The 25,438-nt window shown below is 45.8% G+C and overlaps 3 protein-coding genes across 5 annotated transcripts; all 3 read right to left on the bottom strand.

The window, feature by feature from the left end:
• Positions 1 to 214: 214 nt before the first annotated feature.
• On the bottom strand, positions 215 to 4,566 carry mier1b (mesoderm induction early response 1b, transcriptional regulator). Of its 2 annotated transcripts, none has more exons than XM_049748212.1 (13): positions 4,440 to 4,566; positions 3,761 to 3,785; positions 3,533 to 3,681; positions 3,288 to 3,467; positions 3,061 to 3,190; positions 2,918 to 2,985; positions 2,739 to 2,811; positions 2,502 to 2,653; positions 2,346 to 2,427; positions 2,190 to 2,284; positions 1,738 to 1,865; positions 1,361 to 1,488; positions 215 to 1,252 (listed from the first exon to the last, which is right to left on the bottom strand). In XM_049748212.1, the coding sequence occupies exons 1-13, from the start codon at positions 4,446 to 4,448 to the stop codon at positions 960 to 962; spliced, it is 1,512 nt and encodes a 503-aa protein (XP_049604169.1). In that variant the 5' UTR covers positions 4,449 to 4,566; the 3' UTR covers positions 215 to 959. The 2 variants fall into 2 exon arrangements, with proteins under 2 accessions (XP_049604169.1, XP_049604170.1); XM_049748213.1 differs by having other exon boundaries at positions 1,738 to 1,784.
• Positions 4,567 to 4,723: 157 nt separating this feature from the next.
• Positions 4,724 to 6,946, bottom strand: dynlt5 (dynein light chain Tctex-type family member 5). Of its 2 annotated transcripts, XM_049748226.2 has the most exons (5): positions 6,668 to 6,946; positions 6,223 to 6,313; positions 6,048 to 6,127; positions 5,775 to 5,899; positions 4,724 to 5,703 (listed from the first exon to the last, which is right to left on the bottom strand). In XM_049748226.2, exons 1-5 carry the CDS (start codon positions 6,714 to 6,716, stop codon positions 5,500 to 5,502), a joined length of 549 nt encoding a protein of 182 aa, XP_049604183.1. In that variant the 5' UTR covers positions 6,717 to 6,946; the 3' UTR covers positions 4,724 to 5,499. The 2 variants fall into 2 exon arrangements, with proteins under 2 accessions (XP_049604183.1, XP_049604185.1); XM_049748228.2 differs by lacking the exon at positions 6,668 to 6,946 and having other exon boundaries at positions 6,223 to 6,529.
• A 192-nt stretch (positions 6,947 to 7,138) lies between these two features.
• sgip1b (SH3GL interacting endocytic adaptor 1b) lies at positions 7,139 to 17,775 on the bottom strand. Its single transcript, XM_049748210.2, has 22 exons — positions 14,898 to 17,775; positions 13,697 to 13,760; positions 13,550 to 13,595; positions 13,270 to 13,326; positions 13,036 to 13,093; positions 12,740 to 12,915; positions 12,236 to 12,247; positions 12,086 to 12,110; positions 11,936 to 11,999; positions 11,700 to 11,770; positions 11,548 to 11,622; positions 11,419 to 11,481; positions 10,600 to 11,346; positions 10,307 to 10,428; positions 9,948 to 10,098; positions 9,754 to 9,865; positions 9,503 to 9,658; positions 9,277 to 9,409; positions 9,007 to 9,209; positions 8,798 to 8,862; positions 8,527 to 8,691; positions 7,139 to 8,447 (listed from the first exon to the last, which is right to left on the bottom strand). Exons 1-22 carry the CDS (start codon positions 14,905 to 14,907, stop codon positions 8,425 to 8,427), a joined length of 2,598 nt encoding a protein of 865 aa, XP_049604167.1. The 5' UTR covers positions 14,908 to 17,775; the 3' UTR covers positions 7,139 to 8,424.
• Between the last annotated feature and the right edge of the window lie 7,663 nt (positions 17,776 to 25,438).

The raw sequence follows: 25,438 nt of genomic DNA, 5'->3' as shown, positions 1-25,438 counted from the left end.
GACTAACCGGGGCAAACGTGTTTTAGGACAAAACGGTCGCAATCGAGAGTAAAACGATTCAGAGGCGACTTAATCAAATGTCTGGGGGTGCCTCACTCCAATCAAACTGACTTTCCAACGTGTCAGGTAACCCTTGCACCTTAAGAACCAAAGGTGAAGCTAAAACGCTTTGAGATCGACTAAAAGTCAAAGCAAGAAAAAATGGGATGGCTCCTTTTCAAACGACATACGGTGGTATATTTCACAGCCGCTTTTGACCAAAGCGTAGAAAGAAGAATTTTTCAAAATGTACCAATGGATGTAGGAAAATCTATACAAAGCTTACAAAGGGCCGACATTCGGACGAGTCAAAAGAAACCCAAGCAAAAGGCGGCCGTTGCCAAAAATGCAGCCAGCGTCAATACAGGACATCACTGATGTCAGCGGCTTGACACAAACAAACCTCGGCTGGTTCATTTCTGCGAGCGAAAAAAAAGTCCCTTTGCTTCTGCCGCAAAAAAAATCCAATGAAAGTGCAACTCAAGTCAACTGGCAACGTGAGTCGCTCACCTACGATAGCCCGCCCTCCCTCACTCGGCTTGGGCGTAAGGTCCTTTTCAACGCTCCGCTCTTCACATGTTCAAATGGCTTGACGAGCAAATACCCATCATAGACTTTTTGTTAAAAAATATAAATATCTGGTGTAAAAAAAAATAGCAATGGGAATCATTCGTTTGTTTTCCTTTGAGAACAAATAGAAAAGGAGAGATTCTTGGCAAAACGCTGTCAGTCAGTCAAGTCATTACAGACGCCGGCCAGGAACAAGTTGGGAGCTACCTGGATGGGCTCGAGAGACTGTCGGCAGGCAGGGGTCACAATCGTTCCCCCGCTGGAGGGAGGATCTACGGCATTTTGGGCCCTACAGCCGCTCATCGAGTCCTCGCTGACGCCCTCCCCAGTGGAGAAATCATTTGGACTGCTCAGTTCTCCTGCGTTGCGGTGGCTTCCGCTTGGCTTTGGGCCAAAGGCTCCGTCTCTATCTTGATCCTCTTGGCCGGCCTGTCGTGCGGTCCGGCCGTGTCTCTTTGGTCGGCAGGAGGCTCCGGCGAGCCGTTCCGCTGGTGACTCGGTGAGCCGGGATGGCTGCATCCGTTGGAGTTGTTGTCTGAGGTGGGAAAGGGGCCGTTGGAGCCCGCGGCCTCAGCTTTCACTTGGCTTTCCGGCACAACGTGGGCGCTGTCTCCGACATGACTGGAACTGTGGCCTGCAATACCTGGCAAGAAAACAAAAAGAAATAAAAGATCACCTTTGACTCTTGAGCAGTGTTGCCATGAAAAGACGGCAGCACTCTTGGATGAGCCGCTTTTTGAACTTGACTCACCATTGTGCCCGCTGCTGTCCTCCCTTTCCGATTGGCTGGCGCTGCTGCTGGACGTGGTGGGAGGGGGCGACGCCGCCCTGCTGGAGGCCACGCTCTCCGTCTCGTCCAACAATCTGTCCATGTAGTCTCTGAAGGCACACGGCAGCGTACGGGCACGTTACGCACGGCCTTGAAAACTCCATAGTGAGACCGAGTTAGGGCCGCTTTGCTTTAAGACGCATCCGGAAAGTATTCACAACCAATCTGATGGAGTTTTGCTGAGCACTGTGAATACTTTGCGGATGCCCAGTTTCGGGGTGGCTCGGGCCTCGAACCTGTTCATCAACATCCACTGCGTGAGTCAATTTAGAAGAAGCGAGAAGCAAACAAGAACTTACGTGACACCGGGATGAAGGTTGTATTTCCTTTTTCCAAGTCTGGTTTGCTGTGCAAAGAAATCATAACGCTCAGACTTCTTCCACATGTAATAAAAGGCCACACATTCTCCTACAGACCTAGTTCTCACCTGAAAGATTTAATGCAGCGGACATGAAATCAACATTATTACCATCGTCAACACAAAGGAGACAATCAAACAAAAAAAAAAGCCTCGCCATTAATGAACACGTGCGCAAAATAGCACAACATGGACAGGAAGAAAAAAAAAAACCAAATGCCCTAATTGTGAAATTTATGTCATGCTTATCAAATCTATTCAGCACTTTTATTTTGTAATGAAACTATCAACCGTGACTCGGTCCTTCCCTTTTGTTTTCATAGAATCGTTAAGATTTCTAATGTCACGACATATTTGTGCGATAATTTGCTCGGCTTGAGTCAATTGCCTCACCTTGTTGGCCTGTATTAAATGAAAGTCTTTTCCATAGGATTTGAGTCCTTGTTCAAAATTTCGACACTCCTCTTCGGTCCAGACAGAAAGCTCCTCTGTGAAGACGCCGGAGTTAACGCTCACATCAACAACGTGTCAGCAAAACACGTGCCTTACCTCTGGCCGCTTTCACGTTAAAGCGAAGTCTTCTTAAAGCTTCCTCGGTGTCAAAGTCACATTTGACAAGTTCGTATAATGCCTGGCAAGAAGTCAGTTTTTTTTAATTGACGCCATGTTTGCAAGCGGACCCCCGCCTGTGCGCGCAGCCCTCACTTGTTCGTTGTCCTTGATGTGGGATCCTTCTGGGATGGCATCCACGCCCTTCTCGTCGCCCGTGCGTTTTGACGCCTCCATTAAAAATGCCACCACTTTGTTTTCGGGGATGCACTCGGGGTTCCATAACAGCTGGTCATCATTTTCATAGACTACTCGGAAATAATAGAAGGCAGACTTCAAACTGGCTGTGCTACAATTTTTTTTTTTTTTTGCTTTGCATTTTTACAGCCTTACCTTTTTCATTTTCTTTGTATTGACATAAGCCGGTGGGCGTTTCTGCCTGATACATAGAGCCCACCATAATCTCCTGTTGGGGTTTGAGACAAGAAGAGTTGGAAACAAAATATGGATGGCCTGAGAGATGTCGGCACCAATGTGGTGCCCAGCCGGTGCTCATCAAAATAACAAACTACCTTCTTCCAGTCTTCGGACGGAACATAATCCTCATCTTCCTCGGACTCCTCCTCTGCATCGTTATTACCTGACACAACGTCACTTTTTAAATGCACGAGGGCAAGCCATTTGTGGCAAGAGCGAGAGATGAGAGGCGACCTACTTTCAAAGTACTTGTGCTTCTGCGGACGGATAAGCTCAGATGTGCCGAAGCCCCGGACAGACCGCGTGCGGCCCTCCGTGGTCGGCAGGGCCTCGTCCTCCTGTGCTGTCGAGCTCTTTACCCCTTCGTCCTAAAATGACGCATCAAACCGCACTTCTTTACACACGAACGTGCCAAATAAATAAACTCTTTGTCGAGCCGTTTATGCCAATAGTGAAAAGTCACACCTCATTTCTTTTGAGCTCGCCGGTGCCTCTGCTGCTTTCGTCATTGTCCAGCTCATCATCCTCATCCTCGTCTTCATCCTCTTCTTCCTGTTCTTCATCCTCCTCCTCATCCTCCTCTGCCGGTGATGCGCCCCCGTAACCGTAAAGACTCAGGAGCTCATGAATGGGCATTTCTCCTTCCTAATGACGGAGGGGAAATAAGTCTGTAAACTTAAAACAACAAAGGTTAAACTTGATAAACATACGCGTGCGAGATCTTCAATCTCAGTGGCGTTCGCCTCGTCAGATGCTTCCAACATTTCCTCCTCTTCCATTGTGCGTTCATCATCAAAGTCATGGACGAGCATGTCCGCTGATGGGTCGAAGTCATGGTCAACGCAAGTCGCTGAGCCCCCTAGAGGCAAGACACATTTAGTTAGCAAAAAATAAAAAACACACACACTCTCTGGTGCAGCAAATTTGATGCTACATACCTGGGCTTGGATTCCCAAGGGAGGACTGCAAGAAAAAAAGTACTAAGCATCAAAGGAAATAGCAAAAGCCTTATTGAAACAACGCAGCCTTTTTGCAAACGACAGAAAAGGGTCGTCCGCAAAAAGCGCGCCTGCCACTGAGCGGTCAACAATGACTGTCACTACGTCCTACTGGGAATTTAAATTGCTCTTTATCGACGCTAAAATACAGTCGCACTTGTCGCAGGACTTCAGCGCACTGCCTTGGCTAAACTATCCCAGTGCGTTTCCTCAGCTCAACGACCGTGCAAGTTGTGCGCTAATTCGATTTAAATAGCAAGCTAACGCTTTCAAGTTACGCGTAGGAACACCCGCAAGCCCAAAATAAATAAATAACGAAATAGCAGCTAAAATGACCATTCACTGGACGTAATTAATTTAGTGCAAATATTCAATAGGGGGAAATTATTCGTTTCAGAACAAAACGGCAAAGTCGCTAACGCCGCAGCTAATGCTAGCCAAAGCCGAAGTTTACAAGGATGCTAATGTAAGAACAATTGATAACTAAGAGAGGAAGCGGCGCGCTGATGGTTCCTAGTATTAAAATATACAAAGTACACGACGCGTATACGGGGCTGAAAGCATTCGCTTTGGCTCGACATAGTTTTGTATTTTCCGATTATTTACTTCACTTTCTTACCTCCGCCATGTTTGCAATCCTGCAGGGTCACGCGAGTACCCGGATGGAAAACCCCGCCCACCTGAACTCCGTCGTTCGTTCGTTCGTTAGTTCGTTCGTTGTACGAATCACGGAGGCACTGCTCTGCTGTTGTGTGGACGGACCACGCGTCAATTTCTTGTCACAAGACACAGAAGTTAATTTAATGTTAAGGTTCGGTAAAACTGTAATTTACTTATGCCCCTAAATTTCATTACAAATTGTGTTTGAATTCAGAAGCCTAAAAAAAAATCAGACAACCAGAGCTCTGTCCCCAAATTTAATCATCATATTCATAAACAATATACATTACAAATGTTTAAGTTTGACATGATAATTTTTACAGCTCAACATGAACAAAACTACTTTATGAGAACATATGTTAAGTGGGGTCCAGAGAGATTCTTTTACATATTTGTGTCATCAGAAGTGCGGCTCGGTGGCGCACTGGGTAGCACGTCCGCCTCACAGTTAGGAGGGTGCGGGTTCGATTCCACCTCCGGCCCTCCCTGTGCGGAGTTTGCATGTTCTCCCCGAGCCCGCGTGGGTTTTCTCCGGGCACTCCGGTTTCCTCCCACGTCCCAAAAACATGCTTGGTAGGCTGATTGATCACTCCAAATTGTCCCTAGGTGTGAGTGCGAGTGTGAATGGTTGTTTGTCTCTGTGTGCCCTGCAATTGGCTGGCAACCGGTTCAGGGTGTCCCCCGCCTACTGCCCGATGACAGCTGGGATAGGCTCCAGCACGCCCGCGACCCCCGTGGGGACTAAGCGGTTCAGAAAATGGATGGATGGATGGATGGGTGTCATCAGAAATCCACAAAGACTCGTTTTAAAAAAACTAAGTTAAAAAAAAAACTGTCTTCCTAAACATCACTGTTAAAAATGTACCAATAAAGTATTGGCAAAACCAGATTTTATTTTCAGCGCAGTTGACCTCCATCTGCTGGTTAAGTCATTAGCAATCAAAGTGAGTTACTTTTAAAATGAAGTAATCAGTAACCCAGTTACCTTTTTAAGAGACTCCGTGGAAACACTGCTTGCTTCACTCATAATAAACGGCATAGACACTGGCCACGCCGTACAGAGACGTGTTCTTCAAAGACCACGACGCAAAGGTGTCACTTGATGGGTCCCACAAACAGCGGCTGCTGACCTCCATGCTCTGCCCGGCCAGCTGGCCGATGTGGACCACGACAACCACCTTGTATCTGCGGATCATCAGGTCCTTCACACGGGCTCGTACCACCTGAAGAATGACATCGAGAGGAATGATCCAGTAAAGTGTCGCTTTGCATTTGTCTCGTCTTTAGGACTCACCTCACATATGGTTTTCGTCATTTGCCGGGACCATTCCACTTCATATTCCTCTTCTTCCAAGTAGCTTTTGAGTACGTCCTTAAGTATTTGCTCAAGTGCAGGGGCAGGGAAACGTTTCTGAGGTTCTGTTATCAAAGCACACAGAGAATTAAGTGTTTTCTTGTGGTGCTTCTAGCTGTTCTGAGATGCGAGCCGTCTTTCAGATGATATTTTGTTTTGACTATAGCAAACAGATCAAATTTTGGGGGCAACAATGCCATTACAAAGATGTACCTAGCCGATAGGTGTTCTCAAATTTGACAGTCATTCGTTCATCGTGGTGGTCATCTAAGCAGGACACATTGCTCAAAGAACTGAAAGAGACAACAGATCACACTCAAGTTGACCTTCCTGAGAGAGATCAGAAAAATATCTAGTCTGAAGTTGTAACGCAAGAGGGTCAACTCACTCCTTGGTCCTGCCACCCGTGTTTCTCATTCCATGACTTCCCTCTGAAAGCCCCTTGCTGATCCTCTTGTCTGGTCTCTTGACCGCTTTATCTTTAAGCACATCAGACATTTTCTCAAAACAGAGAACAAATAGCAAACATATAGAAAGAAAAACAAAATTGCAAAAATAAACAGCGAAAGTCAGGTTTCAAATCAGCACGTTTGCATTTGCGATCATCTTGTAAATAGGCACTTTTGCAAACAACGCGTTAGTAATCCAACAAGCGTTTTCCAGTTTTGCGTCGTCATGACAACTGTAACTCGGGGCGGGTTTTCTTCACTCACGTTAGTCGGGTTTATTTTATTTTTTTTTCCGATGAAAAAAATCCTATTAGCTAAATAAAACACGGCTTGGTGGTCTAAGCGTATTGATTTTACAAGTTTAGTACATAATACAAAACATACATAATATCATTAACTTCTTCCACCCATCCATTTTCGACGTCGGCTGCATTTATGCTGCTCACGAAAGCCGAATGGCGGACTGCCTCCTGAACTGGATGCCAGGCAATTGCGGGGCGCACACAGAGAGCAACCAACAAAAATCATCATCAGCTTTTATGCTTGATGTGCATGCTTTTCTTCTTGCAACGACATGAAAACGTCACGCTTGCGTCATTACCGTAACTCTCAGTGACGCCACGCACCTCGAATCACAACAAACGTCATCACGGTTGACAGGCCTGACATGAAAATGTAGCAAGTTTAAAATGACATTAATATTCATGTGCTTATTCGTTTACATGACATTAAAACATCCAAAATTGAAAGAGTACATTACAACAGTAAATTATTTTGGGGGGCAGAGTTGTACATTTAAAAATGTAAAAAAAAAAATTGTGTGTGAGCAGTACAAATGTACAAATGAGAGATTGGTGGTATTTTCTTTTCTTTATTATCCAAGTAAAACAAGTCTTACATTATATTGACTTTTTCCACATGTATTTACTTTTCAAATCTTTGGATGGGAAATGTACATCAAATGTTTGCATATTCTGTGTATTGAAAGACGGACATCATGTTCTGCGCAAAAATCCAGGCAAAGAAAAGAGAATTTCAACAAGCTGTTGCCTTAAATGTGAGGCAACATAGTTGATCAGCTGAAGATGGAAAATACCAGGGTGCTTCGTGTCGGGACAGATTCACTGAATAGGTAGCAAACTTGAAGTCATAGCATGATTACACAATAGTACACAGATTGCATCGTGACCTTATTGACATGGAGAAGCATCACAATGAGAGAAGTGGGGAGGGGGCAATGCAGACTTCATGCGGCGCCGGACTTATTCGTGAACAGTAACACGTACTTTTGTACAGGGAACACACAAAATAAACAATAGATGAGGAGAAACGCTTTCGTTCCAGATAACCTAAGATCCTTATGACGTCAACAAACAAGCACAAACACATATCCATCCATATGCTGAGAGAATTATTTCATAGTTCTCGGTCTACACTTTTGACACTTAAATATTTCAATATTGCTATTAGAATTTTTTTTAAACATGAAATGAAAAAGAAAAGCCGTCACAGCAGTTTTTTTTTTCCCCTACAACACATTCATCACTTCTTGATGTCCTTGAGGTAACCAAAACCCGCGTACAAGATCGCAGCCATATTATAAAGTGGCAATAAATTTTGCTAATCTGGGATTACAACCTCCCTTTTTCCAACATATGGCACAACCCTTGTCAATCTTAAGGCTCACGCAGACATTCAACAAAAACGGTGTGTGTGTGTGGGGGGGTGTCTTTCATCAACCATGCGTCGCAATTTTTTTTCTTTTTTTTAAATAATCTCTAAATGAATACATTTCCATTGGAAAATAACCCTCCTTATCATACAATTTTTGTACATTTTCCACCCTGTGGTCATAATATATCATCTATTATCTTTTACAATAAATTTACAATGACAAGTTGGATTAAGTTAGGGAGGTTTGGCTGCATCACTGTATGGATCGACTATTAAGCTTCCAGGAGTCAATTAGGATTTCACTCCTTTAGGGCCTAAAAGTGTTTCAAGTAACAAACTACATGATTTGCATACACTCAGCAGCCATCTTTCTACTGATGGATGCTGTAAAGTTTAAAAGGAGTCATAGTCGTCAGAGGCAAAGAACAAACCACGGATTCCCCTGCTTGTGTGCATAAGCAGGTCCACTAATTATCTGCCAAATATTTTCCTGTGGAGTAAGAAATGTTTTTAGTCAAGCACAATGGCGCAAAGCGATTTGAAAAGAAAGCCATGGTTCATAGTCTGACCTGCAGCGAATCTCTTCTTAATTAGGGAGAGCCTGTAGCCAGTCCCGAGCAGTTGGATATCGCAACCGGACATAGTGCTGCCCTCACTGGTGAAGTGAACTGCCAGCTGGGAGGGTTTCCACGGACCCTCTGTCATCTGGAAGCGGCCCAACAGAGCCCCGACTCCTATAGGACACCGGTGCAGCAAGAACAGATTTCAACATCAAATGATCACGTGAAAGAAACTTGAAAAGCTTTCATGGCATTTGAAAGGATTTCAAAGGTAACTTACCTCCATTTTCAGACCTACTGGAAAGGCTGGGAATCTTCCACTGTATCATCTGCTGCTCTGGATGCCTTCAAAAGAAACAAATCATCGTTCCCTATTGAAATGAATGGAAGTGCCATTAATCCGTTCCGTTGTTCTGTTAAACTGTACTGCACAGGAATTTCTACAGCTACGTGGAGTGAATAAATACGACTGATGGTGAAAGCCCTCACCAGGTGGCAGGTGGGACCATAGCCTGGAGTTTAGCTACGCCTCCATCCACAGGAACCAGAAAGTGGACGTTGTGAAGCGGAGCCGGGGTCACCATCGCCTCTGCGTTGTATTTGTAGTCTATCCTCAGGTCCGTGTTGTCGGCATCGCCGCGCCAACTCACGGCGAGATTGAGAGGAGTGGACTGGATTCCATCTGCTGACACCTAGAAAGCACAGAGATATTTGAGCCAAGGATTTATTTGTTGGATGCATGGAAGGATGTATGGATACCTGATATTTGATCATATCCACATTATAGTATGTCGCCTGGGGCTTCTGCTCAGCCACTTTCTTAAGATGACTCATCAAGTTTTGCATGTTCACCCAGAACTGCTTCGTCTCTACGCTGTCTGTTGGGGAATCACTTAAAGGATCAGAAGAATAGACACCATTGAGTGATTTCTTTTTTTTCTCTCAATGTAGGGAGCATTCTCCGTTGCTGTATATTCATTCCTACCAGCACAGCAGCTGTGGATTGGGGAGAACCTGCTCCAGTCGGGTGTAGTTGCCGATGCTAAAGATGAGGACGGGTTGAGTCGGGTGGCTGGCGAAATGCCTGGTGATGCCTGCCGGGAAGGAGAGCACCAGTTCCCCGGTAATCTTCACCACACATCTGAAACAGCGGGCAAGAACCAGATAGAAAACGTGCAATTCAAGAAACTGATTGGAAGCAATCAGATTTGGCCACCGGATGAAATGCGGGCCTACTTGCTGGGGTCAGCGCCCTTGAAATAAGCGTTGATGGTTTCTGTGAAGGCCGCTGCCACTGGCAGAGTGTCCTGAGGTCCCATGGTAAGCGGGCTGGGCCCTCTTGAACACCCTAAATGGCACAAACACACATAAGGTATAAATACATTTCGACATAGCGGATTTGTCGGAGCAAACATTCACACACAGTGTACCTGTGTTGGACAGATTGAGGTCCCGCCCTAAAGTGGGTGTGGACGCAGCGCTCTGCGACGTTACGGAAGAGATGGAAGAGGAGCTCTCTGCCCGAGCCAGTGGTGCAAAAGGTGGAGGGCTTCCAGACACAGAAGGACTGAAGGGCGGAGTCTGGAAGATGAATTCATTCATTGATAACGGCAACATCGTCACAGTACAACACCTTGCACGAATATGAGTCTGCAAGAATTTGATTTATCCGGTAAATGCTATGCTGTGATTGTATTTCATAGGGAGTGTATTTTTTACAAAATGTATTCATAGAAAGCAAAATATTTGATAAGTAAGGTCAAAGGTCAAACCTGGGCGCAACACATACCAGGTCTGGGGTGGGTTTTCCGGGGGGCAACTTTGGCCGCGAAGAAGGCCGCGGAGGAGGAGGAGGAGGGACCGGACTGCCACGAGACTGGGGGGTAGCGCAGCGGGCTGGTGAAGATGCTCCTGAGGCACATAGCAGCTTAGCTTGAGCTACCTGAGATGCTTGTCTCAGCAAAGTCATTTTTTGAAAACAGTATTTCCTTCATCTTATAACCACACTTTTGGCTATCAAAGCGCTAGATGGGAGTATTTTTGTAACATAGGTAGGTCCACCACTTGAATCCTCAATCTTACCTGAATGAGGCCCAGGGGAAGACACAATGGATCGGTACGTGGTGGGATGAAGAGGAGGTGGCGTTCCACGGAAGCTCGCCGTTAGCTCTCTTGGTGAACCCGTCAAGTCTGGGATGTCGTCTCTCAGGTGCAGCGCCTCGGGCGTCCTTTTCCCCCCTACTCCCCCCAAAAGCAGGGGCGATATAACTCCTGTTCGAGGAGACCGTCTCTCCGCTGGCAGAGGAGGCACGGGACTTCTTGATACTGGGGAGGGCGAGTAATGCGCAAACTGCAGCACCTCCTCATCAATGGCCTCCTCATCAAGGCAGACTGCTGGCGAACTGCTGGGCGAGAAGTAAGGGGGCAGGGGAGGGGCCGGTTCATCCGGAGGTGGAGGTCCCAACATGATGGACGTGGGTGAGTCCGGTGGCGTGAAAGGAGGCAAAGAGTCAGGGGAGACGGACGGAGGTGAAGGCGGAGGCTCGTTGGGAGGGGGTCCCGGCGAGAGACGAGGGGTGGAGGGTGTGGACGAGGGTGTGTCCGGGGCGGGAGAATCTGGTGGAGGGGGTGGAGCGGGCTCATCTGGTGGCGGCGGTCTGTCATTTGTGAAAGTAACCCATCTGGCAGACGGGGTGTCTTCAACAGCGCGAGGGCTACCAAACACATCGTCCAGGTCAGGCGCCGCCGAGCCTCGGTGGGATGAGGGCGACAAGACGCTTAGGTAGATGGGGGCAGAACTGCAAGTTGCTCTTCTGTTGGGTAAATCAACTGCAAAAAAAAAAAAAAGAAATGATGGCAAATATGGACGAGCATTTTTCAATTCAATTCAAAATTATTTACCTGCAGATTGCGAAGGATAGCCTTGACTCCTCGATATGTTCTTGGGAGGGAGCGGAGGAGGAGCTGCAACGACAATTCAACACAACTGTCAACATTTCAGCAATTGTGAATATTTCAAAACAAGCTTACCTCCCGTTGGGAAACTTTTGCTCAAAGGCGACTCCGACCTTGGCTGAGATCCTCCCCAGACATCAGCAGGAAGCACTGAAGAGATGATGACCAATGTTGCCTCTGTAGTAACTTTTTTATGTAAGCATGTGATACTGTACGTCTTGCAATACCATCATATCTGGCATATTGGCTCAGTGTGGGCAGTCTGAAGAAGGCGGGGCTGTTCTGCGATAGTCTGTCACTGCAAAAGTAGACAAGTTTTTAAGTCGGATTCGTTGGCATGAAGTGATTTCTTCATGTTAGCACAACAGAAAGTTGGATGAACACATGTCGGAGTAGAAAAGCTGCTCTGATATTCAATGTAATCAAGTTGCTTCTTTGAGAAGAGACAAAAATCAAAAATGACCTTGAGGTGTCAGGGGCAGGACTTGGCGTGGGGGTCGAGCGTCTGGGTCGAGCAATCTCTTCACCTAGAAGCGACATAAACTGGCAAATGAACGGCTGCTCGCGAGATTGGGCATCAAAAAGCAAACCAATGCAAAATGGATGGACTTACATGACAGGTGCCTCTTTATCTGTCCCTGTAAGAAAAAAAGTGTGTGATTTTAAGACTATCTGGCTGTCAGTCGTGTTACATTCTGCACCGCAGAAGAAACGAGACGTTTGGGGGGGTCAAACAGTGAGCGCACGATGCCACAAAACTCACCGGGCTGCGTCTCTGAGACCAGCAAAAAGGAAGAGAGAACACACCTGGGTCAGAAAGTGAGTGACAAATCAGTCAAACGTACATCAACCAAAAAACGCCACACACTGTTCCTTTTTATAATGCAACGTGACACACAAGAGATGAGAAGGACGGCACGATCATTTCAACTCATCATGAAGACTTGTGTGTTGGTTATGTTTGTATGCATTATGTGACATAAGTCAAGTTGCACGGGTTTATTCACCGACAAGGCATGAAATCATGCAAAATGAAGTGCGGTTAAAAAGGTCATTTGTGGCAAGCACCACCAGGGGGAGACTCTCAAGGAGATCTCATGCAAAATGAATTGTAGTTAAAAAACAAAAATGAAACGGCTTACCGGACTTCTCTTCTGCAAGATAAATGACATGAATGCAAAAATAAGAAAAAATGGCAACAAAAGTCAGTAACATGCTTTTTTTTTTTTTTTTATGAAATAAGAGTTTTGTTCCCTAGTTGACTCACCAGAGATGGAGAAAGCGCCAAACCTCCCACTGAGGCTTTGAGCTCATCCACCGATGGAGGGATGCATTTGGCACTCTCAGTCACCAGTGGCTTGATCCTGATTTGGAACTTTCTCTTGCTTTCTTCCTCGTCCTCTGAATCGCTGGAGGAGAAAAATTGCTTTCCTGTGGAAGCTGGTCAACATTTGTCAAGGACACAAGAAAAAGGGCTACGAGACAGGCTTCGGTACAGGTCATACTGGTTCACTTCCCACTCAGGGACGGATAAGTAGTATAAAAAGTGGCCAAAAAGGATATCATCACCTTCATCGCCAGGACGTTGGCTAAAACCTTCCTCATCCACATCAGGCGATGCCTGAAATGACAGCGAGAAAATTGCTAAGAACAAGAATTCTCGGCTGATTTTTTAAAAAATTAGAATGCTTGTGAAGGCAGGCTCGCTCGTTTCATACGTGCGCTGGAAAGCAAAAAGTGAAAGAGGGAGCAGCAAGACAAAAAAAAAAAAAGAAAAAGGAGGCAGTGAACACTCACGTATCTGTCCCAGTCAAACTCTCCATAGAAACCATTGGGTGCTCCGTTAGTCTTTTTCTGTACAAAATGACAACAGGGAAGGCAAACATCACACAAGTGTCTCAAAGAATAAAGCAAAGGAAAAACATGCAAGAGACACCCAGCAAATGTGACAGCTCTTTTTTTTTTTTGGACACTAAATGCAATCAAAGTGAATTGAAAGTGAAAATAACAAGCACTTTGCCATGCTGGACAGACATATAGCCAGACAGAGGGGGAGCAAGTCGCAACATATACACACGTTTCCTTTCTTTCCACTCGCAGTTGCTTCTTTATCAGGTGAGCTCCTGTTTGAAATGACAAGAGACAGAAATAGCACCACTATAAACGCTGCTCTGGCCATGTTTTTGCAGTTGAGTATTCCAAACATCCATACCAGGTAACTTACGTGGTCTCTGCATCCTTGTCTTTTTTTTGTAAGCCCAAGACCTTCCTAGTTCGTTTTTTCAGTCCTTGTGAAAGAAAAACAGCCGACATCGCAAATGATAAATAGACTGCCATTTGAATAAAGCTCCATGTTAAAATCAAGGTGAAGAGCAGATTATTGTATGTCCCGAGCCATTCAACACTGTGTTGACTCCAAAGTACGCAAACATGGAGTCATTTTGAGAAGAAGCTTAACGCAATTACCTCGATGAATTGGTTTATTGCTTTAGCGCGGAGATGCCAGACATCGACAAACAGCTTCTATAGCGAATGAAGCTGTGCAGACTCCACAATCCACTTATGAGCCGGAAAGGAAACACTGATCAATGTGCTCACTTCATTAGCGTAATTCAAGTGAAATATGGCAACAATAGCATGTGGCACAACCTCCACCTGCTGCTCTATAAAGGAGTCACTTTGACAGCTTTGACATTGGGCATCTTGGTGGACTTGCAGGAAACCTGCACCAGCAGAGCTTTCAAACTCTTCACTAATGTATAAAACTAATCATCAGCATCGGAACTTCAACACGATTGAGCTTTCCTTTTTTTTCATTTAAAACAGCAATTGAGAAAGTAGAAACATCAAATGGCAGATTGTTGTGACGTCAAAACGGGCTTAGAACACGAGAGTATCTTCAATCTCGGGAAGTACACGGAACACCACGAGAGACTAATTGCAGGTCATTTGCTAATTTTAGCTACCAACCATTTGCATGTCAGCACTGGCGTGGTATGAAGAGGGGGCAACTGTCATTAAGGTTGGTGAACAGGATACCATTTAGCCATGGCCAAAGTTTAGCATTTAAATGTTAGCACAACACGAGTTACAACACGAGTTAGGTGCAGGTTACTGTTTGTAAAAACATTTACAGCACACAGATAGGACTGTGCAGTGACATGAGCAGGATTACATTGCACCAGGGCACCATGTTTTTTCTTTTCACCACACCTCACTAGCCTTGGCGTTCCTCGTTCATAGCTTGCCAATGCTCAACAAAGCCGTCAAGCGTCCTTCGCAACGTACAGTCCGGGGCGTCCCGAGTCGTCCGCGCCGCATGACAGAATGCGTCAATGAATTCGGTCCTTGATGGCCCAGCGAGACGCAAGAGGGCAAGGGGAGGACGGACGCAAGGGGTGCAAGACAAGCGCTGCACGCATTACCTTGCATCATGGTTGCAGATTTTCATCCTACACTGCCGCTGGTGTGCAGATGGACACGAGTGGGGAAATGATTCCAGATGGTCAAAGGATGCCCGGGCAGGGCATGGCTAATTGCGCGCGGTTCCCCCGGCCAAACACGGAGGTTGACTCCCTCCTCCCTCAGAGGCCCAACTCCCGTATACAGAGATGAGAAGAGGGGAGGGCAAGGGAGAGGGGAAATGACAGCAGCTGTGGAGGACAGCAAGAGAGAGGAAGCGAAAGCCGTGGGGATAATCCTGGAATAAGGGGCCCGATCGGTCCTGGACGCCCCAAGCACCAAGGCACGCTAAAGCTGGCTTGGTGGAGAGATGCTGAGGAAACGAAGAGGGGGAACACGGAGCGCTTAGGAGAGCGAGGAAGACTAAGACGGAGGGAGGTGGGAGGGAATGGCTGCTTTGCTGATGTCACAGCTGCACTAAACCAATCCTGGCATCCGTGGTCACATGGCCGCTGTCCCCCGATGCCTTCGGCTTCCATCTGACAGAAACATCAGCCGAATGCATGCAGATTACACATGGATTCAACCGCTGACTTCTTCTTTGGAAAAATAATTGACTTACTCATGTTGATATAAATAGAAGTAAATTACTGTCTAATAAAGAGAAAACTAAAATAAACCGACTCATAATTTTAGAATGCCTGACACTGCAAACAATGTGCGGACATCACATATTTAAAATGAAAGTTGGTTCATTTCTTTGACTAATTTGCCTCATCATCAAATCTGGGGGTTACAAAAATCCATTCTCAACAACGGTACATTGACAGCAATCAGAATTAAATACAGTTGAGGGACACTCGAGGTGGTCACGTGAGGCATGCGCTATGTAAGGTCATTTATGAAGCTAAGTCAATGAGCTTAGCGAACCTGCAGTAACAGAGCAAAGGCACGCCCCGCGTGCTTTCCTTAACAAGCTCCTTACTTACGTAAGATGTCAGGACAGGGTCAGAAGTCATGCCAGCATGGATTTAGCTAAGGAGAGTATAACCAAATGAACTCCAGAAGCAGAGAGGGCACCAACTACTGCTGAAGTTTGATACACAGGACAAGCGGTGCAGATGATTGGATGGATGGATGGATGGATGGATGGATGGATGGATGGATGGATGGATGGATGGATGGATGGATGGATGGATGGATGGATGGATGGATGGATGGATGGATGGATGGATGGATGGATGGATGGATGGATGGATGGATGGATGGATGGATGGATGGATGGATGGATGGATGGATGGATGGATGGATGGATGGATGGATGGATGGATGGATGGCAGGAAAACAGTGACTCTCAAATTGCTTGTGTGACTACGTACATTGCAAACTGTATTGAGTCTATGTTGAGTTCAGTCAAGATGTTTAAATCTACCATCAAGAGCTCATCAGACCTTCCTTCTGCCCTCTTTTGTGTCTTTTAAAGAATGAAACAAACATGAATGAAATGAAATAAATGAATGAAATCAAATAAACCCTCCGTTTTGTGTATTGGGTAGGGAGTAAGACTATATTAGTTGATACAGATATAAAATACAAGCTAATTTTAAAGTTAAAGAAAACTGAAGATATTTTGGTAGCAAACTGGCCTATTTTTCCTGAATAATAACTAAATTTTGCAAGGCAAATTATGACGTAAGACGTAAGTCTGCTTTTCGCCACTAGACGGCGCAAAAATACTATTTAATCAGTAACGCCAGCCTCCGGGCGTCTCAATCGTGTCGTCATTCACATTTCCCACATATTTGCTCAGAACCTGTCAAAATTTAGTGTATGACAGATTACCCTACGCGTATATACATATATATTTTCTATATATATATTTGGGGAAATTTTGATTTCGATCCAATCTGCGTCAAAAGGTACTTGGGGTTTGCAGGTGGATCAGGAGGTGGCAGTGTTTGTCACCAGTGAATTAACCAATTGTCTCTAGGTAGAAAAGGCTGAACGAGGAGAACAGTGGTGAGGAGAAACCAGAGCTCAAAAAGATGATGTAATCCATTAAAGGGACATTCACACCCACAAAAAAAAAAAAAAAAAACGCGACAGACGACACAAGGTTGTTGTCAATAAAAAAATGAATGCAGATGGCAATTCAAGGACGCAACAGGATCTTGGGGTACCTGATTCTTAAAAATGCTTGTTTTCATTTTTTATACGGGCAAACATTTGGAATGTCAAATGCCCATAGGGAGGGACAAAAATGACATCATTTGTGCTCTTCATAGAGCGATATTTACATTTGATCAAGCGGTGGGTTAAAAAAAAAAAAAAAAGTCCAGATTGGTGAAAACTGTGGATCCTTCCATCAATCCATCCATCTTCTTGATCACTCCACCTTTTTAGGGTCATAAGCAAAGGCCGTGTCCCAGCTGACTGTGGGCGAGAGTCAAGCCACATTCAAGCAAGAGTCAAGCCACTTCCCAGCCAATTGCAGGTCATATGTAGACAAGCAACCATTCACACTTGACTTCACACCTAAGGACAATTTCGATTTTGGAATGCAGGAGCAAGCTGCAGCACTCGGAGGAAATCCCCACAAGAACAGGAAGAACATGCAACCTCTATTAGGTGACACAGACGTTAACCACGAGCTCCAATAGAGTTATGTAAAAGTCATTTTGATGTTTCGGTTTCTTTCTCAAAATGTCAGTGAGCAAATTATTAGATTCGGGTTACTACAGAACTATTATATAAATTTGAATCCCTTTAGGAGAAATGCAGTTTACACTGCTGTATATTTTTGTTGCACGGAGAATCAGACCACACACACATTTACACTCACACACGTACACACAAGAAGAGATGTCAAAATGATGGTGCGCACAAGTGGTGCTACACCCCTCGCCTGAGTCTTTGGAATGCAGCGGTGGGGGGGGGGGATCACTTGGATGGCCCGCTCAAGGGCACACGGACGAGTGCAAAGTGAGCTTTTGCCACTCAGTTATCATGACTATAGTGAAATACTTTGTACGATAGATCAGCATGATAGACTTCATTTTTACAAATAACAACAATACACAGCACCTTCAGGACTTAATAACACGTCAGGGGTCACCAACGTGGAGGCGCCTGTGGGCATCGGGGTGGGCAGAAGGTAACGGCCAAGCACCACATGGGCTGTGCTAAAAATAGCTCACCAGTGATTTCCTAGGAATGTCATAGAAGTGATTATTTGAAAATGGGAACACTGGAAGAGATTTATAGGGGGGGAAAAAGGTGTTATAAATTGATATTTATTTGTGGGGAATCACATGAATGAATATGATTTATTATTAATCAAAACATAACACTATTAAAGGCAAATGTGTTACTTCAGTCAAACTGGTGGCCGTTTGGATTAATCGGGTGTCAGAAGTAGCTCTCAGCTTCAAAAAGGCTGGTGACCCTTGACCTATCGCACAGGTAAGCATTTTCTTGAAAAACAAAACAGTGAAATAATTTGAAAGTAAAATGTAGAAAGTGTGTTTGGGGTGACAATAGGACAGCCTCAAGGGGAAAACAGTCCATAACAGGATTTGGTTACGAAAATGAATCCAGAAAGTAGTTGTTTCATTTTGGTCACTTAGCGTGTGGCCAAGTATTGCCTTTGACCTTTTAAATAAATTAAAAAAAAAAGGGGGGGGGGGGTGTTGGGAAGCCCCTATCTTATTTATTTCCACATTGGGCCTCTTGGATAACACGGACCTGATCAAACAAAGCAATTTGATGGGCATTAAAAGCGGAGACTCTGGATCTGCCTTGTTTGCATATAACCTCAGCTCCGACGCCTCGGGCTAAACAGAAACACCATCCATTATGAAGCGTGGTTAACCAACTCCCTCCCAAATTACAGTGACGCTGGGCTCCCATTTGACTGATTTAGCGGCGTTGCGGTTCGCCATCTCATGTTACCGACTGTAATGGCGAGATGCGCTCACGCAGGCTCGCCTCCCCTTGTAAAAAGTCGGCAGGGCATTCTGTCGGTTGTTTCGTAGGTCCCGAGCCAAGCGCAATCTGTCGCGGGGCCTTTCGAGATTATTTGTAGCTCAATTGACGAGAGCATGCTTAATGGCTGGAACGCAAAAGAGGCGTATGGTTTCTCTAGCACGTTAGCGACATCGGTACGATGCGATTGGAAGAAGCCGCTGGCACCACTCTTATCGTGACAACGCCTCGGTCGCGTTTGACAACATTTAACCAGCAGCGAGCGCCTGGCGGGCACGCCCCTCTCCCACGTCAGCCAGACATCTGCCCTACTTTAATGCTGCACTTTAACCTTGCAGGCTAAAGATAAGTTAACCTTTTCAACCACGCTGTCTCTTTTTAGCACACGTGCGCGGCATGTGAGGCTCAAATGTTGGAAATCATTTTACTACGGGTGTCTGAAATGCAAACGGCTGCAGTATTACATTATCGGACGACGCTCATTGAGGGATCGCCCGGCCCACCATTTCAGGTCGTCGTTCATTTAATTTAGTTTGCACACTTCTCTGGAACGAGAGGCCACGAAAAACTAAGGGGAAGGGGAAGACAAAGAAACGACCTCGTGTGTACGTAAGGTGGGGGAGACTAAGCCTGAGAGAGCCTAACGGCCAAAGCTGTACTGAAATACGATGAGGGGCGCAACTGTGCCACCCGAGTGATTTTCTTGACTACTCGCGGTTGAGTATTGCATTATCACATTTGCTTTGCGGCCGAGCCGCTTATTTGTCTGCCGACATCCTATTACACCATTTGCCTGAAAGCTGTTGCTTTGTTTACCTTGACATTTGCAGCGCTGACAAAAACGAATCCCCTCCGACAGGCGTCATTATCAAAAGTAGGTGGGAAGAGAAGCTTAAGAAGCCTTCAACCTTCAGGTGACATCCTCGTTTGATGACGAAGATCCAAGCACTAAGCTCGCCTTTGTCTCGACTCTGGTGGGTGAGACAGAATTGCTCTTCGTAGTATTGGGCCAAAAGTCAGTCCAGAAATTAGAGTTAAAAGTTACGACAACAAGGGTAATCAGTATTTTGAAACAAAACATATTCTGGTACAAACAGCAGCATGTGAATACGGCGGGTGGACAAGAGTGAGGGTTAACCAAAAAAAGAGATATGGAAGATTTTCTAGTTGGGGTATTTGGAGTGAATGGCAGGCACGCTATTGGACTTGGTAGAGCAAATCCCACATGAAAATGACAAATGTGCAAAGGTTGCTCTTGGCTCGCTGATGCACAATCTTGTCAGGAGTCCCCGACAACTCAGGGACAAAGTCAAGTCAGACAGATAATGCCTTCTTAACCTTCTGGGACATTGGTGGCGTTTAAGCGCCGATGCACGCTCGGGTTATGCTGGGATGCTGCCATTGTACGGAGAGAGCTTAACACCAAAAACTTCCTTAAGACCTCTGTAAGCAAATAGCACTTGCATGGGAGTGCATGCGTAGCAAGGGCGCGACTTGCGTGCAGGACAGCGGTGGGTGGTTTGTTTTGTCAGCAAAATGTCAATCTGTCTTTGTGAGGTTATCCCATATGATCTCCCTAAATGCACATGGCTTGGTAGCCCATCTGCTTGGCAGTCAAGAGCTCCCCCTCTCAAAAATCCCCCCCACTCCCCCGCCACCCTGGTCCGGAGGTCTTGCCTTTCTACCTCCCACTGAGAGGATATGAAAAAGCAGACAAAGCTTTCCATTCTCTTCCTTTACTGTCAGATTTTTGGATCAGTGTAATCCTGAAATGGCAGCAACACGTGCACGGCGGTTTGCTTGCTCCCTAACAACTAACTTGAGAAGCAAACAATGTGACAAATCTTGGTGGAAACGGACATTGGGTTGAATTTTTGTCACTCACATCGCCTGGCCACTTCCCAGCATCCCTGAGAATGGAGCAAAAAGCTCAATCTGTCCATGGCCTCGGGCAAGAAGTGCATGGCGAGCCCGGCCGACGCAACGACACGGACACGTTTGGCTGGTACGCACGCCAGCGACTGTAGACCAAAACTCATGTTGCGTGCTAACTGGCTCCTTCCCTCCCCCCCCCTCCCCCCCCATTCCCTCACGCTACCCCGCACTGCAATTATACGCATGCTCCCACCCAAACATGCAAGAATAGGCCTTCTCAGTCAACAGACAAAACGAGTCATTCTGTCCTCAAACCATGACATCATGAGCGTTTAACTCCGGCGAGAAATTCAAGCTTAATTTAACTTTTGTCGAGAAAGGGGGAAAAAAAAAAGCGCTGCGTGTTACCGTGGCGGAACGCAGCCGTGGTGTGAACAGACATGTCTACGTTTCAAGGACAACACTAAAAAGTGGCTTTTTTTTTTTTGCTGCCTTCTGTTTATGTGTCCAAAGACCACCGGAAAAAAAAAGTTGAATTGACTCAATTTGATCCGAACAAGTGGGTGCACCAAACAAAATCATCAGATTGGTTCAGATATGCTTCGACTTCAAAATGCATTTGGAGCCAAATCATTTTATTTTGTGGAACCACTTGAAAAAGTAAAATGAAGTTCATTCAAAACAACATAATATTTACAAGTTTATAATAGGACTACGTGGAAAGGATCTGGGAGGAAAGTGGGAAAATTTTGTGGGGGCCCCACGAGTCGGCAATTTTCTGAAACTTGTTATTGCAGTAGTGGCATCTATCAAACTGCTGACGGCTTTTGTGTCAAGCACACCTCATTCTTGAAATCTCCCTGGCAACAGAGTCCTCTCTCCTCTGTCCTTGTGGCTCCGGGAGGGGTCCTTCATAGCGGGTGAGCCACATGCGTGTGCAGTACGCATGTATACATGATGGGAGTGAAGCCATGACAGGAACCTTAGCCCAGTTCGCTAGTGGCAACAAAGAGGCGGCTGGGTTTCATTGCAGAGCCTCCCTCTCACTCTCCCACACGCTCATAAATAACCATACGGGCTCTCTGCCCTGGCTAGGGGGAGAAAAGAGCCATTTAGGCAGCTCCACTCCTCTCATGCCTTGTAAGTGACCTTTTAGAAGGGTCATTCGGTAGAACCACGGCTCCCTCTGACCTGCCCTCCCCAGCACCTTCTCCCCACCTCCTGACACACACCTCTCGTTCTCTCCTTGCCGACCTGAATCATCTGTGGAGAGAAGCCACTTAGCAATCTTGTGTCATTGCGCGGAGGCGTTTAAGAGCCAGAAGGGAGAAAGCTTTCCAAGCTGAGTCGCGGAGCATGTGAGATGGCGGCACGGGTCAGAGGTGAAGGGCACAATATGGGAGGAGGGGAATAAATCCTGTATGATGAGCAACAATGGATGCAATCCCTGCTGACAATGATGCCATTGTGGGCTGTTGCTCGCTTAGTGTGTCCTGGATCTGTGCCTAATAGAGTTATAGTGCTGATGTGATAGCTGCGTAGCGAGGAGACTATAGTGTCCTTTTATATGAAGGAGCCAACCGCCTAGGAGCTTGAAAAGGGGTCTCAGCTTCTCGGTTCTTCGTTGGGGCGTGGGGGGGGCACAGCACATGACTGGCTTTTATTTTAATGCTTTTATTTCAGCACATGTTTGGGAATTGTCTCTGCCATCCTTCCATTTTCTAAAACTTATCCTGTGCAAGTTCTTAGAAAACCAGCCCATCTGATTTTGGGCAGAAGGCAAGGAGACAGACTCGCCTTCAAATTGTCAAACGTCAGTGTAGTGAACCACAACAAATTCGTCGGGAGGAACATTGGACCCTGGCACCACGACATAACTCTGACATTTACTGTCCTTGGTAACGTGGTGGCCTGCCACGAATTCCTGGGTTGTCACCTCCGTGTGTTAAGTTTAGGCTGTGGCAGAAAAGGAGTGACAAATGATGAGCGGCGGCATGCTAAACTAACTCCGAGGACAGAAGCGGCTGGATTTGGCCAACAGGCTCAGACGGGCTGACACGGAAACATTTTGAAAAAAAATCCCTTTTTTCCAATTTGACATTCCCTACAGCAAACATTGGTTTTCAGTTGATTTGATTTTCTTACTCGTTGGCTTCTCTATGACCTGGTTAAAAGAACAAGCTATGTTTCTTCCCAGGCCCCAGCTATTTGAAGCTCATAGTTTTGGTCATCTAAGGTTTTCAACTCCATTCAGACACTGGCCCCGCTAACATTTCCACAATGACAAGATCCTGGGGGCCAGACCATAAGCGTCCTCCACTCTGGCCACAGTTGAGTTGCCTCTGGCAGGACTACTGCATGCTTTGTGTGCTGGTTCTGGCCACCAACCAGGGAAACCCCGCAGTCTCTCCGCGGTGAATACCGAACACTCTGCCAAGACCATTATGCAGCCCTTCAATGGCCGCCGTGAATAGCGAGCGGCACACTACAGTACGGTGGATTGTTAAGACGTGCAATTCACCCTGGGCTACATTGGAAGACCATGACACATATATAAACACTGGTGAACTACACTAATCCACGATATGCTTCCTCTGTGTTGTGTCTTTTCATGATGGACAACAAACAAAAGCAAATCCAGATAAAATGCGCCCTACATAGACAAATAGGAAAACAGTTAATGAATAGCGTTCCTTGACACAGTTAGTGAGCTCAAGCATTACTCCAAAAAGCCAGGAGATTACGTACTATCAAAATTTGGTGGCAGCAGGAAGCCTATCACGTGCACATTTAACACTCTTATGTAGGGATTAATGTTCATAATTTCCCGACAGCGTTAACAAACAATATCGCAGAATGGAGGACTTCCAACGTGCTCATTCTTTTATACAGCTAGATCTTTTCCTTTTGCGTTGTTGACAAATGACCTCCATCTTCTGACTATTTGCCTACTATAGTTAAACTCTTAGTTTTCAAGGCTCATTGGCGTATTGCAGTTGTGGGCATGGAGATGAGTCACAGCTGCCAGCAGGCCTCTTGTGTTAATCTTACGATTAGCCCGCAGTGATCCCATCAGGACTGCCAAGATCTGTGGTGAAGAGCCTATAGGTTTATCCCAAAAGTGATCTGTTGCTAACGCTAACCACAGCATGCGCAAATGAAGCACGCAAGCGGAATACAAGGCGTACCGAGAATATCCCGGCTGCTTCGAATACTCTTTGTAGGGGTGACATATCTCCAGAGATCATCGCCTGTCCTCGCCCGACGTATCTGGAGCAGCACTGTTGTGTGTTAAAGAGTATGGTGGTAGAGAAATGTGTCACACGGGTCAGACCCAGGAGTTAAGGGGGCAAGCGGCATGCCCTTCTGACACAGGATGGGGGGGGGGGGGGGGGGGAGCTGCCAAATGACATGCTGTGACAGGCTTCTTCTCAAAGTGGGAACGGCATGGAAGGCACAAAAGCAAACACCACCGCATTGTATTTGCACGCAAACGTTCACACGTGAGCGCAGCCGTTCGACACGCGGTAACACCTGCTGCATATCTAAGAACAAATAAGACATGTCAATACGTCTAGTAACTCAACGTAAGAGTTTTTTCAAGATTTAATTTAATATGCGTTTGAACCAACTGTGACTGAGAGTCATTGTCAGCTAGCTTACGCCACAAATACTAGTTGGTTTAGAAAGTTTCATGAGCAGTAGACGCAAGGAAGAATCATCTCACTGGTGGGAAAAAGGAATGCTGGAGGCAATTACCTCCCTGACTTTCTGTCTTTGGGTCAAAAGGGGAGCAGCCATAAACGCACGGACACCAACAGAGACCAAGCAGACCTTGTTTCACTCTCCCTGAAGCCACAAACATCAGCTGGGGGAAGAGGCCCTGGTTGTTTAAATTTACAGCACCGTGTCATTGTGTTTCATGAGGGAACGAGAATGCTTGTATTCCGTGGACGTGAACACGTGCTTGAATGCTAATATGCTGGGAAAATAAAATGTTTCCAGGTACTCTTGATCACTCTGTAAAGCCACTTGTTTGTTCACCTGAATGATCTCGGTGATAATTACAAGCAGCGTCTCACACACACATGCGCAAACGTTGACAATTTTGCTGCTGAACGTGTTTGACAAGCTCAACAAGAATATAACACACACCAGAACTACGTAGACGACACCACTGAGACAAAAGAGCTAAACCAAAAAAAGCTTCCTGGATGTTTTAAGAAAAGCTGAAACAATAAATTGTTCAGTTATAATAACATGTATGACATGTCATTTTGATTCTCGCTTTACAGTCATTTGGAGGAACTTGAAAATGACAGAAAACATACAATTGGTTTTAATGTTAAACAAAAAATGAAAGTTTTATTTCTATTTGAAGATCCCTACCCGTATATTACGTTTTTACCTTTCATTCATGCTGTGCAAGCCATTTTGAGCTGTCACGGGTTGCAGCAAGTTGCGAGGATGTGAATGAAACGGTCTGGAACGTACCATTTAACTGTAGGGGTTAAATTAATTCTAAAACGACATTGCCGTTGGAGAAATAAAATTAACCTCGACATATTTGAATTGGAAATTTTCTGATTAATCCCGACAACTCAATAAAAGCATAACAATGAGTGTTGCGTGTGGTTGTGAAGCATGCGTGGAAAAGAACTCCCCTACCGTGACAGCGGGTTGGATTCCTCCAAGATGATGTTGG

The sequence above is a fragment of the Syngnathus scovelli genome, chromosome 17, assembly GCF_024217435.2.
Source record: "Syngnathus scovelli strain Florida chromosome 17, RoL_Ssco_1.2, whole genome shotgun sequence".
Taxonomy (NCBI): domain Eukaryota; kingdom Metazoa; phylum Chordata; class Actinopteri; order Syngnathiformes; family Syngnathidae; genus Syngnathus; species Syngnathus scovelli.
Note: the sequence above shows the minus strand (reverse complement) of the source record. Positions and strands in the feature narration are given on the sequence as shown.

What these genes read in the sequence shown, in the direction of transcription:
- dynlt5 (XM_049748226.2), bottom strand. Translation starts at nt 6,716, where the DNA reads ATGCAGCCGACGTCGAAAATGGATGGGTGGAAGAAGTTAATGATATTA. An exon ending in GAAGAAGTTAATGATATTAT is followed by an intron (nt 6,314 to 6,667) that starts GTATGTTTTGTA and finishes ATGTGCTTAAAG; the next exon opens with ATAAAGCGGTCAAGAGACCA. An exon ending in TGACGAAAACCATATGTGAG is followed by an intron (nt 5,704 to 5,774) that starts GTGAGTCCTAAA and finishes GTCATTCTTCAG; the next exon opens with GTGGTACGAGCCCGTGTGAA.
- sgip1b (XM_049748210.2), bottom strand. An exon ending in CCTGCCCCTGACACCTCAAG is followed by an intron (nt 11,771 to 11,935) that starts GTCATTTTTGAT and finishes CTACTTTTGCAG; the next exon opens with TGACAGACTATCGCAGAACA. An exon ending in CAAAAGTTTCCCAACGGGAG is followed by an intron (nt 11,482 to 11,547) that starts GTAAGCTTGTTT and finishes TTGTCGTTGCAG; the next exon opens with CTCCTCCTCCGCTCCCTCCC.
- mier1b (XM_049748212.1), bottom strand. An exon ending in CCTTGGGAATCCAAGCCCAG is followed by an intron (nt 3,682 to 3,760) that starts GTATGTAGCATC and finishes TCTTGCCTCTAG; the next exon opens with GGGGCTCAGCGACTTGCGTT. An exon ending in GGACAGCAGCGGGCACAATG is followed by an intron (nt 1,253 to 1,360) that starts GTGAGTCAAGTT and finishes TTTTCTTGCCAG; the next exon opens with GTATTGCAGGCCACAGTTCC.